The sequence below is a fragment of the Abrus precatorius genome, unplaced genomic scaffold (assembly GCF_003935025.1).
Source record: "Abrus precatorius isolate BTA unplaced genomic scaffold, Abrus_2018 Scaffold3, whole genome shotgun sequence".
In the NCBI taxonomy this organism is placed as follows: domain Eukaryota; kingdom Viridiplantae; phylum Streptophyta; class Magnoliopsida; order Fabales; family Fabaceae; genus Abrus; species Abrus precatorius.
This window is the reverse complement of record NW_020874373.1, coordinates 7,228,582-7,244,809: the sequence shown is the minus strand read 5'-3', so window position 1 is coordinate 7,244,809 and position 16,228 is coordinate 7,228,582. Positions and strand designations below refer to the sequence as shown.

Genomic DNA, 16,228 nt, shown 5'->3' with positions numbered 1-16,228 from the left:
GTCACCTATATATCCTTAACACACATAATATGTGAATCAAGCATTGTAACTTCAGGTAAAAAATGGTATGTATTAAAAGATACAGACAACGTGTGCTAAAAACTAAATAATAAATATACTATTATTGATATTTAAATTAGGAAAAAAATATAATTATAAATCTTAGAGTAAATGTTCAATTTCATTTTTTAAAAATAATAAACCTAATTTAATTCTTAAAGAAAAAAAAAAAGACAATAATTAGTCTCTCAGAATTACAAACATGAAACACTTTATAATCCTTTCATCTATTTGAGTTATTATTTCATGAGTTTCCTATAAACTAAATTGGTGGATGACTCACTTTTCTTAGGAAGTAATTATATACTAAAAACAGAAGAAAAATTACTAAAGAATTAAATTATCTTGTATTTATAATATCAAAGAATTTAAGTATCCGACTTGTTTTTTTTCAGGACCATATTAAGATTCAGTAGTGGTTTTAAAGAAACAAAATAAATATTTATTCTAAATTCTCTCTTTCTCTTATGCACCTCTCCCAATCCCTTCCCCATCTCACTCCATAAAAAAATTTCATACTCTGTTAAAAATTATTTTTATGATTAATCTTCTATTATTTAAATAAATTCATTATTTAAATGATATTTTAATGGATGTGGAAATCAATTTTATAATTAGTAAATATTGAATATCACGTAGTTATATTAAATATGTGATATACGCAAATGCAGTCTCCTTGTGAAAAATTGAGTTAAACTAATGAGACTCTTCATAAAGAAATATATTTCTTATCTATCTTTTCTATAAATTAATGTTAGGAATCATACGATTATTAACTGTTGCATAATTATTTAATTATCAAGAAATATGCTTCTTATTTTTTCTAATTTAATATTAATTTAACTGTTTTTCAAATTCATACAACCACGATATATTATGTTGTTGTTCTATGAATATGATACATTTTATAGATTTCCAGCGTTGTTGACAGACACAATAGCTATTTTTTATGTAAGCACTGTTTAATCCTTTCGAAAAGCTATTAACTTGTTAGGCACCGGGCCGAATATTGTAAACCATCATAAAAAGAATAATAATCTGTTGACATCCATTAAAATTTTATCAATAACTAAAATTAAAATTAGTGATTTTATAAAGATTGAAAATGTATTTAATCTAAAATTTAATAGTTTAATTTTTTAACGTTTATCGTCTCCAAAATACAAATTAACGTTTAGCGAAAGAAAGAAAGAATAGAAACGAACGTAAGAAGGTTTGTCGTTTGTATCTGAAATTGAACGTTTCGTGGTCGAGATTTGATTGAGTGGGGCAGGGGAGCAAAGCCTGCGTTGCACAGAAAACGCGATGCGAAACAACGCTGGAAGTTGTCGTACACAGGTGAGGTAGACTGCATTCTGCATCCCTCTGTTGTCATTGGAACACAGTCAAAGTGAGACCCTCTTCATTAATCAGGTGTCGTTTATACCCTTTGGTTGCACGACACTGAAATGAGTCTCGTTTTCAATCTTTCACACAGAAAGTTCGATCAGTTCTATGGACCTTTCATTCATTGCTCTGCTTTCATTCTTCCACCCTTTATGAAACGGTCCCCTCCCCCCTTCTTGTAAGTATGTCTTGTCTAATTGTCTAAGATTAGCTTATAGGTTTAAATAAGTTATTTATTATTAAAAAGTTATATTTTTTATTTAATTTTTACGTAGTTTTGTTTCATTCCATGCTTTTCTATAAACATGCTGCCGCACATTCCTGAATTGCTCCTCGTGTAAAGGTTTAATCTAATAATCACAAGCCTCGTGATTAATAAATTTCATGACAACACTTGTAACAGCATCAAGAGACATCACTGCACGCAGATTACACATGATAAGTAAAACAAGTTCAAAACTTGTATTAGAATTTCTAGGACTTGTTTAGTTACATTCAAATAACAGGCACATTTATTTCGTGCCTAACATTTATTTCAGAGCATGAAACATAAATACAATCTTAAAAAAAAAAAAAAATTATATCATTCTGTAACAAATAGTTGACAATTAAAGATGCTATAACCGAACCCCATAACGATATATAATACATATTTGGGCTTTTTTATTCAAATATTATAAAATTAAAAATAAATTCTTAATTTATTATTTTTTTAAACTATTTTGCAGTGTATTAGTCTGTGTCGCAATAGTTTTGCCAAAATAGTTGACAAAATATTAAAATTTTTAAAATAAATTTCACTATAAAAAATGTAAAATTATCAGATTTTGACATGTGTCAATATTAACGTAATTTCACAATATGATTAATGAAATTAAATATTAGATTCATTATACATAGCGCAAAACTACAGGGTCACAATCTGAGTGAATTTTGTTATAAAAATTGCATAACTTGTAGGAATCTAAGCATAATTTTGGCCTGTTATATAAATTTACTTTCATTAATTTTAATAACATAATCAAACAAAATCTAATTTAGATTTATGTATAAATCATTACCATATTTAAAATAAAAATTAAATTACTAATATGATATTGTAAAATATTTTTTTATACATACAAATTTAAATTACTTCTTAATTAAATAAATTTAAATCACTAATATAATTAAAATTTTTATCATTAAATATCAATTATGATTACATTGAAATTAAAAAATAAATTACTAACATAATATAAGAAAATATTTTTTATATTTACATACAAATTACTATTAATTCTTCATTAAAAAATCTAAAATACTAACATAATTACAATAAAGAATTTTGTTGATTTTTTTTATTTAAAGAATATTTGTAATGTATATTTTTTTTGGGCCAGAGAAAATAAATTTTAATTTTTAAAAAGGGTTTAATAAAATTCTTTATTGTAATTACGTTAATAATTTATACTTCTTTTTAACAAAGAATTAATAGTTATTTGTATATAAATATAAAAAAGATTTTCTTATATTATGTTAGTAATTTATTTATTTTTAATTTCAATGTAATCATAATTGGTATGTAATGATAAAAATTTTAATTATATTAGTGATTTAAATTTATTTAATTAAGATATAATTTGAATTTGTATAAAAATAAGAAAAATTCTAGTATTATGTTAGTAATTTTATTTTTATTTTAAATATAGTAATAATTTGTATATAAATTTAAATTAGATTTTATTTAATTATGTTATTAAAATTAATAAAATTATATTCACACAATAGGTTAAAATTGTACCACATATCAGATCCTGCAAGCTGTATAATTTTTATGATAAAATTTACTCATATTGTAACATGTGTCACCATATGAGAAATTTGCAATATGTATAGCGAAAATAGCATTTAATTTCGCCAATCATATTATGAAATTATGTTGATAATGACATATATCACAATCGGGTTATTTTGCATTTCTGGTGACAAAATTTATTTTTTTAAAAAATAAAAATTTAACATTTTCATTAACTATTTTAGTAAAACTATTGTCCCATGAAATGATACATTCCAAATAGGGAAATAGTTTCAAAAAAATAATAAATTAAGAAATTAATTTTAATTTTGCAATAAATAAAAAAGCCACATATTTGTCTAATGAATTGAAGAACAATATTATCATGGTCAACGCCAAGGACCCTGAGACCTGGGAATTCAATTGACAGGAACCACCATGTATTTAGTGGGAAATTTGGCTATTGCTTAACAGTCTGTGACCTTTGGAATGAATGTAATCAAGAAAGCATTTGAAACAAATAGAATTGTTTGTTTGTTGTGTATTGGTAGTTAGAATTAGTATTTCTATTTCAATTTCAAAGATACCCCTGTCTTGTCTACCTTAAATAAAAATTTAACATATTGTACAAACCATATAGCAGAAACTAACAAGTTTCATGAGTTGCAAGAATAATTTAAATTTTAAATGAATTATCTAATTTACATAGTTTGAATAAAGTAATAGATTTAAAACATCATCAAATCAATAAGTAAATAGAATAACGTTCATTATTCCTGAGAGCAATAAATCATTAATTTCTTGAAAAAATTAACAAAAATATCAAATCCCTTCTTTATAATATAAAATGGTCAATATTAATGCAATTTCATTTGTATTACATCATTTTATAAATAAAAATATTTATAAATAATAATGAAATTAAAAAATTAATTATCCTATTTTTTAAAAAGATAAATAAAATTAAATATAAAAATTTATAATTATTTAGAATGTATAATTATTAAACTTTAAGTTTTGATCCAATAATTAATTGTATTCTTATCATTTATTTTATATTTATTAGCTAATTTAACAATAAATTTTCCGAACATTTAAATTTAATCAACTAGTTTGTTGATTTTCAGTTGGCTTCTATTTTACAGCTACACTATTCACTGATTTTATTAAACACGTAGGTTGTATCAATAATAATTAGAGAAAAAAGGGTTTGAAAATTTAATTAAGGAGGAGTAATCTAATAAAATTCATGATTGAATTAATTTAGAAATTGAGGTATTTAATACCATCAACGCTTTGAAAAGCATTTTATTTCACTACTTTTAATATTATTTATTTCTAATATTATTACTTCAATTTAATTTAAAATATTGATATCATTTTAAATTGAAAATATTTTCTTTTTTAAATAAAACTGATTTTTTAGATGATTTTAATATCAATGAATCCTGATTTTAAATTTAGATTTTAAATTTAACACGTCAATAAAAATAAAAATAATGTATCTTGATTCAAATAATTTTTTATAATTTATTTAATTTTAAATACATTTTTAAATTACATAATCTAAAAAATATATACTTAGCTTTGTAAAGGATCGTTAATCTCCAAAAATGTTTTTGTTTGAGAATACTTCTATAAACAATACTCTCATTTAAAAATACTATTTCTATACAGGAAAAATTACTAATTATTTTTATTTTAATTTTCCTGTTTAGTTTTTTTTTTTTAACTCAAAACTCGAATTTCAAACTCGACCACCCGTTTTTTGTTTTTTCATCTTTACTTTCATTTGTATTAGATTTTATTTTTAAAAAACAGAAAACTATTTCTAAAATAGAAATCAAATATACTCAGATCTAAAATAGAAATCAGAACTATTTATTTAAAAAAATTAAATGAATTATCTCATGGAATACATATAGTTATATTAGAAAAACACATTTTTATTGAATAAAAATTCACCTCAATTGGTTGTAAAACGCACTAATTAAATTTGATTAAAAAATTAATTTAGTAAACTGATTAGTTTACCATATTATAGTTTTGTACGTAAACATAAATATTTAATTATGTTTGCTCGTGGAATTAGTGTTAGTGAGTCCATTACTATCTTGTCTAGCAACCTTTACTACCTATTTCTTCTGGGCACATCACTGTTCGTGAAATCTTAATATTTTCATAAAACACTTGTTAGGTAGAAAATTATAAAATCCCAAAATTGTAGAGACAAAGGTCTGTCTTTCTAGAATTTATTGGAATCCTAGGAAGAAAATTTGGGTGCATTTAGACAAATGATTGAATATAATATTTATTAAATAAAATTTTACTAATGAAATATATATTCAGTATGTTTAAATAAAATTTATAATTATTAATTTTTGCACATGTTCCTTTATGTTATACTTTTAACAATACTAACATAGCTTTTTGAGTTTTCTTTAAAAAGATTACATAATAATTATGGAGCATGAAATCATGATCAAGGTATTCTGAGTTTAATTTCCATCTTGGAAAACAAGTTGACAAGAGAAAGGGTTGGAAGTTCACTCCATGTAAAGGAAAGGGTTGTGGAGCAATTCTATTGTAAATTATAAATTTATGGGTACAGTAAAAGGTGTTCAGAAAAGGACCAATGACAGCCTTGCATTGCATGAGTATCAACCTTTGTGGACAGGAGCATGCAACTTGCTCTGCCCACATTTAAATCAAATTCCTTCACATACACACAAGCATCAAGACAAACAAAAAAGTCTGTCCCACCCTTAACCCATTTGCTTGTAAAATGTTGACCAAACCTATAACCAGAGTCCATTGAAGAAGCATGCTGGGATTTTACCATAAAAGCATTCTCTAGGACCCTCCCCTTAGCCCACCCTTCCCAAGAGGCCAAGATGTTTATTTGTTTCAAGATATCAAGAAATTTTAGAGCCTTGGACAGAGAGCAAACACCACTCAATAGTCAAGGCAGTAGTATAGTCTGTTATGTTCCAGTGTTTCTACTCCCTAATGAAGGATGGGTCAATGTCTGTGGGTCCAAGTGATTCATCCTTAGTACCCAAAATCTTTGTGTGCCAAGTTGGTTTGATTCATTATAGACCTTTTGTGTCTAGGTGGTTCCCTACTACATTCCATACTCAGTCTTTTGAAAAGATCATGGGAATTCTCTATCTGGACCTCATGCCGTGACATATATGATATTTCTTTTATGGTAAAAGATGTATATGATTTTCTTTTATGACCTATAAAATATATTATTTGACAAAAGGTCAAATAATAAATCACTTGCCTTATATAATCCATGCATTTTCCATTTGAGGCGTAGGGCAATATTTTTCTTTTCTCTTTACAAAAGAGAGGTCTTACCTCAAAAAGCATGACTAACCAAGATGTTGTATGTGCATGGGGTCATGCGACCATTGAACACGACACAGCTTAGTGCATGATTGGCAGCTTTTTAGCCCGCGCCTAAAGCATGTCATTGGCCTTAAAAATATAAAATATACTCATACAATACACAAACAATTCATTCAAATAAGAGAGAAATGTGAAACAAAATATATTAAGTTATTTATATTGTTGTATGTTATATGAATATTGTATCTCAAAAGTTAATGTCAAGAAGAGAGCCAAAACTGAAAATCACAATCTCCAAAATTCACTAACATTACCATAATCTGTTACAAAACAAAAATGGAAGCACAAACACACACATACTCTCTCCAGTCTTTACACACTTCAGGTAGTTTAATTTGGCGTCTCATTGCAGGGGTAGGGGATCTTAGAAGTAATTATCTATGTCCCAATTGCACGATTCAAAATCCCCATTGAGATGACAAGAAACATCACTGAAATTGTCATTTAAAAAAAAATGAGTTACACTAGTTTCATTAAGAGATACCGGAGGATCATGAGTTTCAAAATTCAAATAACAATCAGTGGACACTGAATCTAAAAACAAAAAACCATCTTGCGAACTTGGGTCTTCTTTGATCACACCCTTTGTTTCAAAAACCTCCAACACAGGTTCAACAAACTTGAACCCAAACACAGACTTGGGTGAAGGCAAATGAGACTGATCTTTACCTGAATCATTCTCACAACTCACACTTTCAACCTCACTCTTCACCTTAGTACCTTTAAATTCTCTAGAGACATAATCATCAAAAGCAACATTTGTGTCAATGTCCATATCAAAACCTTGTGTTGGGAGAACATATTCATTCCCCGGAGGCTTGATGAAATTGGTAAGAGCATTGGAGCCTCTAAAGTTAATAGCTGCTTTATCATAAACCATTGCAGCCTCTTCAGCAGTGTCATAGGTTCCAAGCCACACCCTTGTCCTCTTCACAGGATCTCTGATTTCTGCAGCCCATCTTCCCCATGGCCTTCGACGAACACCTCTAAGCTTCTTCTTTCCAATACTCTTTTCTTCGGTTCTTCTCTTAAAATGCTCTTCCACTGATACATTACTATTACCTATTCTGATCTCATTCACAATCTTCTTCATTCTGGGTTTGTGAACCAACCCATGATGTTCATCTTCATCGTCTGTGGCGTAAGGATCCATCACTGAAATCCGAACTACCTTTGGTGTTGGTGGGGTGTTGAAAGGGGCAAGCTTGTGAGTGAAAACTTTATGCTCAATGAAGCTGGGTTCCATGGACCACAAAGAGAAGCATGGGAAGGAGAAGAACATATACAAGTAGGAGTGTGTAGAACTGTCACCGTGGACAACTGTTTTTATGGTACTCGCTCACTTCTGTGCTCTGAATTTTCGTAATTAGTTATCGATTACTGATTACGATTAGATTTTTATTTTATTTTCTTCAAAACTTTCTATAGTTATTTTAGCAATTTTTATTTTTAGAAAGCACCATTTAAGGAACTTTTTTTTTATTGGTCAATTCAAGGATGTTAATTAGTAACAAATATTGAGTTTGGAATAGCGTGAGAAGAATCTTTATCTGTTTTGTTGCTACTTTTTTTTTTTTAAAAAAAAGTTGAATTTGGATTTGTTTTTTGATTATATTTTACAGTTTATAATTAATTATATCAAAATCTTCTTTAATTTTAGAAAATGAAGGATAAGATTTGATGATACAAAACGTTATAATACAGGTTTTAATAAATCTTATATAATATTCTACAACATTTGTGTGACACTATATATGATTTTCTATTTTAAAAGAATATTATATTATATTTTGTACAGTAATATCTTATATAAGATGATACACTATATAATATTATTTGATAGGATAAAACATCTGTTAAAAATTCTATTACTTATTGACGTTGAATAAAAAAGGCCTTCCTTAAAAGTATACTAATTATCCTTTTAAAGAAAAATCATAAACAAAATTCACGATCATCTACCTCCATATATAACTTATAAATACTAATTATTAAATAAAATCATTATTTAGAATATTATCAAATAAATTTTCATAGGAATTAGTTGATTTTTTAAAATGCTAAATTATGTTATAATTATATATATATATATATTATTTTATATTGATTTAAATTTTTAAATAATAATTATTTATTATTTTGATTTTTTAATAGAATAAAATACTTAATATTAATAATTACAGTATTTATTTTTTTTAAATTATAAACTTTATTAAATTTAAAATAATCATACAACATAATAATAATAATAATTTGTTTAAAATTTTATTTTAATTTAATACTACTAATGTAGTAGACAGAAAAATTATTAGTTGCGTGTACATTCAATAATAATAAAAAAAAAATTGATGTACTTATATAAATTAACAAATCTTAGTAAAACTCTAGATCCAATAACTGGAGACAAATTTATTTTAAAATTTAAAATTATTTATATAAGTGTGCATTTTATTAAAATGATCTTTTTTTTTATGCATTACCATATTATTTTGTAATGCGCATGTGCGTACATAGATAAGTGAGTATTATAAAATTTGATTACATTCTTATAGTTGTTTAGTTTTAATAAAATTTGACACAAATAATCAAGGTAATATATAATTATATTAATCAATAAAAAATATATTTTATGTTAATTTACAGTAAAAGAATATTAGATTTGTGTAGTTTGATCTTCTACATATATATAATTTAATTGAGTTCTCAACTTTTATTTTTTATTTATTAAAAATGTTAATTATAAAAAAAGTATACTTAAGTTTATAATAAAATCATTTTATGTTAGGAGATTTAAAATATTAATTTCTCAAAATAGAATAATATATTTAGGTTTGCAATTAAAAGTTTTTCTTTTTTCTTTTTTGCTAAGATTAAAAGTTTTTCTTTCATAAAGTTATTCATCAAAACTTAATTAAGCCTAATGTTATTTTAGGCTTGATTAAATTATCCATCATTGTGATTATTATTATTTGATGGGTAAGAGAGGATCGATGGATAAGATGCAATACTTGCACTAAACAACTAATAAACTTGCAATGTCTTGTATTAAATTATTCTATCATATCTAATAGTGTGCCATACAAGTTTTTTTTTTTTTAAAGTAAATTAGGTAAACATCTTAATTCATAAAAAATAGTTACATTGATTTAGTTTTAAAAATACATGAAATGTAGTAACATTATATTAGTCCTTTGGTCGAGAAAAAAAAATTATTTTCTTTGTAGAACATACTCGCTTAGTAATTATCCCTCTTAGTTTGACAAACTTTTCTTATTTTCATTCAAAATAAAATTAAAAGGTAACCATACACACCAAGTGTCATAATTTTAATGAAAAGAATATATATTCCTAACACACCAAAATCAAAAATAAAAAAATTTCTTTATTCATTCTTGATTTGTTTTTTATCTACCGTCATTCTTATTAAAATACAGTTAAATAGAAAACACAGATGTCTTAAATAAAGCTAAAATCAACACTAACCTTTGTTATTAAAATTGATCTATGTTTTTTTCTAAATGAGAAAGCCTTAAACCAATCTCCAAATTTCCTATAATTTACAAGTCAAACAAAAAAAAGGAGCAAACCTCACTCTCCTAGACGCCGAATGATGAGTAATTCATTTATGTGTAAAGAAAAGGTTCACAAAAAATATAAAAATGCACAACTAAATGATAACATTATGCTGGCATATATTGTTGAAACTTGTTGTGCACGAAAATAAATGCACAATATTTTTGTAGTGTTCAATCTTGTAGGATAATTTTCGGGTTACATTATCTCTCAATATATGGATGAGAGAAATGTTTATAATAATTTTTTAAAATACATATTTTTTATTTATTAAAATTCATGAAAACATATAGATCACATTCTTAATTTTAATATTTTTTTAAAAAAATATTAACTGATAGTTAATGATATCTTTTTGAAATATATAATTCTATTATCATTCTTGATACTATCAAAGGTTGAAAAAAATAAACAAATATAAATAAAAATTTTAGATCGAGTATAAAAAATTTTAAATTTATAATAGTGTGATATTTTTTTTTTCAAAAAAACATAATGCATAAATATATTGAAATGGACACTTATAGTTATTTTTACTCCCTCCTACTATAAATGATTGCATAATATTTCAAGAATTTAGTATGGTTCACATATTTTATGTTATTACTTCCTCGCACATTTCAATTAGTAACTAAGACTACCCTTTTGCTGGGTTGACATTGCAGTAGCACAGTGGGAGAATAAGTTAGTCCACCAACAAATGACGAATAAAAATAACCACAGAATTATGAAAACTCAGAATCAGCATAGAATTATAAATAAGTGGGAACACTGAACAACATCATCAGCTACAGATGTTTCCCAGCACTCACAGTAGAATATTCATACAAACAAACTAAAAACCCCTATTGTTTCATTTCACTGATAGAAACCTATCCTCAATATGTCAAGGGCAGGAATGAAAAGATAGATTATACATTAATGTGACTCTTTTAGCAAATGGAAGGAACAGGTTCTTTCCTATAATATAATGCTTTATTTCAACATGGCAACATGCTAGCCCATTGCATACTTCTGAGTCCAGCTCCGAGCAGTTGTCTCATACTTGGACCTGTCTGTCTTGTACATATGAGCAATTTCAGGCACCAAGGGATCATCTGGGTTCGGATCCGTCAATAGGGAACAAATGGAGAGCAACACCTGAAAAAGGAAACAGAAAACCTTCCCACCCACTTAAAAAACAGCAAATAATCCAAGAGAAACAGTAACCATATTACAAGCTTAGGATCTTTAAGGCGCAACACATGGGTGCAACGTATGGATATCACATTTGCATCAGTAAATACCTCTTAAAAATATTGATTTGAGTTCATTGTCGAAGCAAAAATGAAAAGCAAACCTTAGAAGGAAACAGAGAGCTATCTTAAGGTTCTATTTGACAGAGCTTAAGGATGGCTTATAGAAAGTGCTTACGATTTTCATAAGTTTTTTCCAACTTATTTTAATAAATTTTATAATTAAATTTATGGCGTAAGTCATCATTTAAAAATAACTTTGTATATATATAGTAGTAAGAAGACCCAAGATATTTCATAGCACACCTATCCATCAATATTCTGCTTTATGAAAGGCAGCAGCATCCTCATATAGACCATAAGTTTGTCACCTTGTATTAATGATGCTAAAAACTTAATGTTTGGAATTGACTATTTGTTATTTTTTTTATTATTTGCCTTCATAGAAATATTGCACTATGCTCATAAGCATTGTTGATGTATTGCAAAATTTTCTTTCCAACACAAGTGGTGCCCAATAAAGGTTTGTTGCAAAAGGTTTAGTACAGTATCATAACCTTAGATATAGTCAAAGCAGGGCTCCACTGCTCCTTTAAGATATCGAGACAAATACTACCATTGCTGTTGATATTCGGGTGAAAAACTTTAGTCCTAAATGCGACCTGCAAGGAGAAAGGTAGATAAGCAGAAAAAGAAAGGTTAAAATTTTGAACAAATGGTTCCTTGAGGACCTAGAAAGATAAGGCTTGTTTATTGTTGTCGATGCCTTAAGGTGAATTGGGAGTCACGTAACACAAGTCAGTTGTTAGAAAAACTCTTCATTTTCTGGAACAAAAGACGTTAACAACTACCTACTGAATAAATGATTCAGATCTGAATTCTCAAATGTCAAATAGAAAGTTCTCATTCAAATTAGTTAGGTTTTGACGAGAAGACTTCTTTTATTCTGTATATGTTTTTATAATAGGTGCAAACTTCTAGTGATCTTTTAAATAGTTTGTAGGTAAAGTTCAAGCAAGGATACCAACCCTCAGCGACAGTGGCCACTGTAAATTCATTTGCATACACCACTACTCATGGTGAACTTGGATAAGTAAAGTAGGAAGTTTATGATTGTTGATGGAAAAATCAATGGTTAAGATTTATATAATATCGAAGAACATGGATAACAAATGATGAACACACAAGAATAACCCTCTTCATTATCTCACCAGCAGTTACTAATTACACTTTACGCTTTACTCTCTGTTATAGAGTCTACCCCAAAATATTTAAAGGATCCAGATCTCACTGGTGATCAATGAGTCTTCCCAATCAAACAAACAAGAATAGGCTCTTCCAACATCTCTTTCCCCAAGAGCTGTGGCTGCTTTAAAACCAAAAATTTGGTCTTGAAGTTAACATTACTCACTATTCCAACTCCTTGGTCCCCTCACTACGCAAATACCAAAACAATAAGCAAAAATCCAGTATTCTTCAAGAATAAGTAACAAAGGCAGAATTGTTGAAATTGAATTGAGAAGGGCAAAGCCAATACCTTGGGTGGCTTGAATGGATAATCAGGAGGAAAATGAATGGTGACTAGGAAAACACCCCCAGCATAAGGGCTATCAGGGGGGCCCATTATAGTTGCTTGCCAATGAAACATATCTTCTGCTACAGGACCTGCGAAGTTCATAAACACAAGAAAATAACAAACTTAACATCCGATTACAAATTACAAAATCAGAAAAATATTGTATAACATGCAAAAAACCAAATCATAAAACTTTAAATAAAATTTTCAAATATGTACTGGATCACAATTTACACCTGCTTGTTTCATAAATACATTCTTACAACTCAGAAATTTAATAAACATTATAGAAAGATAATATCAGCCAAATATAATCTTAAAGTAAGAGTTATCTTCGAAGGCATGCATTTAATCGGATTCCCCAACCAAGACAGGGATAATCACAACAATACATGATAATTGTTACAAAATAAACTAGCATCTAGCAACAGATACAACAAAATCCAGACAAACCCCTGAAACAACGAGGAGGGAAAAAATAACCCACATACATGTTGATTCCAAAACTCATAGATCGAGTAACGTAGGTAGCTGAATTAGAGTTTGGAGCAGATAAAAGGCAGAAAAGGGGGCAAAAAGAAGAGGAATTTGGTGAAGGAAAATGTACCGGCACTGCAAGAGGTTGGAGGGTCTTTCTGGAGGTCCTTGAGCTCCTTGAGGATCCGCTTGGAAGCCATGGAAGAGGAGAAGAAGATTCCCTTTGGATCTACAAGGATAAGAGAAAGTTGCAGAGAGAGATTCAACGAAATAAACGAGGATGGAAGAAAGGAACAGAATGACTATGTAAGGAAAGGAGAGGAAAGAGACATTAATGTAAATGTAAATTTCAAATCACCATCCATTTTTACCAATTTTAGGCAGAGAAAACATGGACCAATATTATTCTTCTTTCCTATTTTTTTTTCCTTATTATTAGAGTAAATTAATTAACTTTTCTTTTATTTTATATTTTTACGCAATTTTTTTCATTTAAATCTCGTAAGAAATTTCATTCATGTAATAGTTTTAAATTCAAAATCTTACATATAATTGATAAAAATACCTTTATTATAAACTTTAACTCATTTGACAAAATATTTGTATTTATTAACTATAGCACAAATTTTCTTTTATTTTATAAGTTTGTTATTATTAAATTCTTCTACAAGACTAAAAGTTATAAAATTCTTAAAGTCTTAAACAAAAAAATTACAATTATGATAAAACAATACAATAGCATTAATAATAAATATTTTATATTTTTTAAAATAATAATGATTAATTAATAATTATAAAAATTAATTAAAAACATTAATGATTAAATTAATAAATATAAATTTATATTCTATTATTTAATTCTTAAAAATATTTTAAAAAACTCACTTATCTTATTAATAATTCATGTAATTATGCTTTATTGAATAATTTACTAAAAAAAATAAAATAATATTTATTTCTTTAAAAATACAAAATTATAAAATTTATTATTTATTTTCTCATATTGTTCTAATATTGTCTTTAAAATTTTATTATTTAAGTATTCAATAATTTTAAAAAATAACTAGATAGGAAAATTTTAATTGTAATATATAAAAAAATAAAAAAGATTGTTGTTTTAAGAAATGGGAAAAAATTGTATAAGGTTTAAAAAAATCGTAAAATACTAAAATATATAAAGATTAAAGTAATTATTATTGTGATGATGGGTGCACGACCAGAACTTTAAAGTTTCGTATTAACTTGATGAGAGAGAACCTGCAATCACCACCAACAGAACTCGTTGCCTGGTTTATGAAAACACAAATATTAAGGATGATTACAAGTTTTGTCCTCTTTATCTAAAATAGAAAGTCATCAACTCCAATGAATATCATGCAAGAGAAATGCTAATTAGTTCAACAGTCAATTATCTTATTGTAAATATGGTCATTGCTTTGTATGGTGGGTTCATGCATAGCCTATTTTGCTTTTGCTTAAATTCACTGACGTGGATTTTCTTTTTCTTTCTCAAATTCGGGATCTGAATGCTTAAACTACAGCCATTTTTGACTTTGTATCATGTGGTTGAGGTTCAATATCGCTATCCCAACCAAATCTTGTTTTTCCACTAGATTTATATCCAAAAGCATAAGTCAATATTGTAGCAAGTTAAGTGTTTAATTTTCTGAAAATTGGAAGATTAAGAAAGTGAGAGAAGAACAAAACAGCTAATTTAAAGAAATACAAGTTGCAACAACGCATTGCCGTGGGTGTGTGGTGTGGAATCGTAGTTCATATATCCATTATGAGAATGGTAAAAGGGTCCAATCAGCGAAAACTACTGGCAAACTATGAACTATGAAGGAAAGGAAAATATCGATGATAAACATGCACCCCTTTATATGTTTACAGGGAGTCAAATGGATTAGACCTCTAGATTAGTGTTGTGCGTGTTTGTCTTTTAATCTTTTATTATTATTTTTTAAATTTCCGTTTAGTGTTTGATTTAATTTTTTTTGTCTATTATAAATTTGTTGTTTATCTTAACTTCTTTTAATCTCATTTTACACTAATATTTAGTGTATTATTTTAAGGGTTTAGGGTTTGTTATTCATGAACATGTAAATTTAGGAACATGATATTGTTATTTTTGCTATTTTAAAAAATTATTCCTTAATATGATTTATATATGAATAAAACTTAAATCAAGTTCTTTATATTATTCATATCAAGCTCTCTGATTAAATAATAGCATGTGGACATTTATTTAAAAATTTGTAAAAAAATTTGTGGAAGTTATTTATATTGGAAAGAACATTCACCTATCATGATTTCGATGGAGAACTTTAAATTAAAGATATATAAAACTTGATCTAAGTTTCGTCCATTTTTATTCCTAAAAAAGTTAGATTTAAAAAATTTAATTATTGTTTGATTTCAGAAAACATTTTTTATTTCATTTTTAATCACATTTTTATCATATTTTAATTAGTTTTCTTTCTTTTAAAGATTCATATAGAAAATGGTAAAAATATTTTTTGTTTAGAAACAAGGAAAATTATTTTCTAACTCAACTATAACTTCAGTTTTGTCTCTTTTCTTGTAATTATATTGAATTTTAATTTTTGTAAAAGAATATTATATAACATAATCACGTGTGGGTTAAGCTTAGAGTATTTCTAACATGTTTGAATTAATAGTAACAATGAAATCGTGCTTATGTGAGTTAATTTAATCCAAGTGTTA

The 16,228-nt window shown here is 26.8% G+C and overlaps 2 protein-coding genes across 4 annotated transcripts; both read right to left on the bottom strand.

Moving 5' to 3' along the window:
• Positions 1-7,004: 7,004 nt before the first annotated feature.
• Positions 7,005-7,886, bottom strand: LOC113862074 (ethylene-responsive transcription factor CRF6). Its single transcript, XM_027495227.1, has one exon. It carries the CDS (start codon positions 7,884-7,886, stop codon positions 7,005-7,007), a length of 882 nt encoding a protein of 293 aa, XP_027351028.1.
• Positions 7,887-10,946: 3,060 nt separating this feature from the next.
• LOC113863786 (ubiquitin-conjugating enzyme E2-17 kDa-like) lies at positions 10,947-13,825 on the bottom strand. 3 transcript variants are annotated; one of them, XM_027497495.1, is made up of 4 exons: positions 13,632-13,825; positions 12,986-13,113; positions 12,006-12,110; positions 10,947-11,374 (listed from the first exon to the last, which is right to left on the bottom strand). In XM_027497495.1, the coding sequence occupies exons 1-4, from the start codon at positions 13,699-13,701 to the stop codon at positions 11,210-11,212; spliced, it is 468 nt and encodes a 155-aa protein (XP_027353296.1). In that variant the 5' UTR covers positions 13,702-13,825; the 3' UTR covers positions 10,947-11,209. The 3 variants fall into 3 exon arrangements, with proteins under 3 accessions (XP_027353296.1, XP_027353297.1, XP_027353295.1); XM_027497496.1 differs by having other exon boundaries at positions 10,947-11,353; XM_027497494.1 differs by having other exon boundaries at positions 10,947-11,353; positions 12,986-13,146; positions 13,638-13,825.
• Positions 13,826-16,228: the final 2,403 nt, after the last annotated feature.

Coding starts and splice junctions, on each gene's coding strand:
- LOC113862074 (XM_027495227.1), bottom strand. CDS start 7,886: ATGGAACCCAGCTTCATTGAGCATAAAGTTTTCACTCACAAGCTTGCC.
- LOC113863786 (XM_027497494.1), bottom strand. CDS start 13,701: ATGGCTTCCAAGCGGATCCTCAAGGAGCTCAAGGACCTCCAGAAAGAC. Junction 13,147..13,637: donor AGACCCTCCAACCTCTTGCA/GTGCCGGTACAT, acceptor TCGGATGTTAAG/TTTGTTATTTTCTTGTGTTT. Junction 12,111..12,985: donor ATCCATTCAAGCCACCCAAG/GTATTGGCTTTG, acceptor TTCTCCTTGCAG/GTCGCATTTAGGACTAAAGT.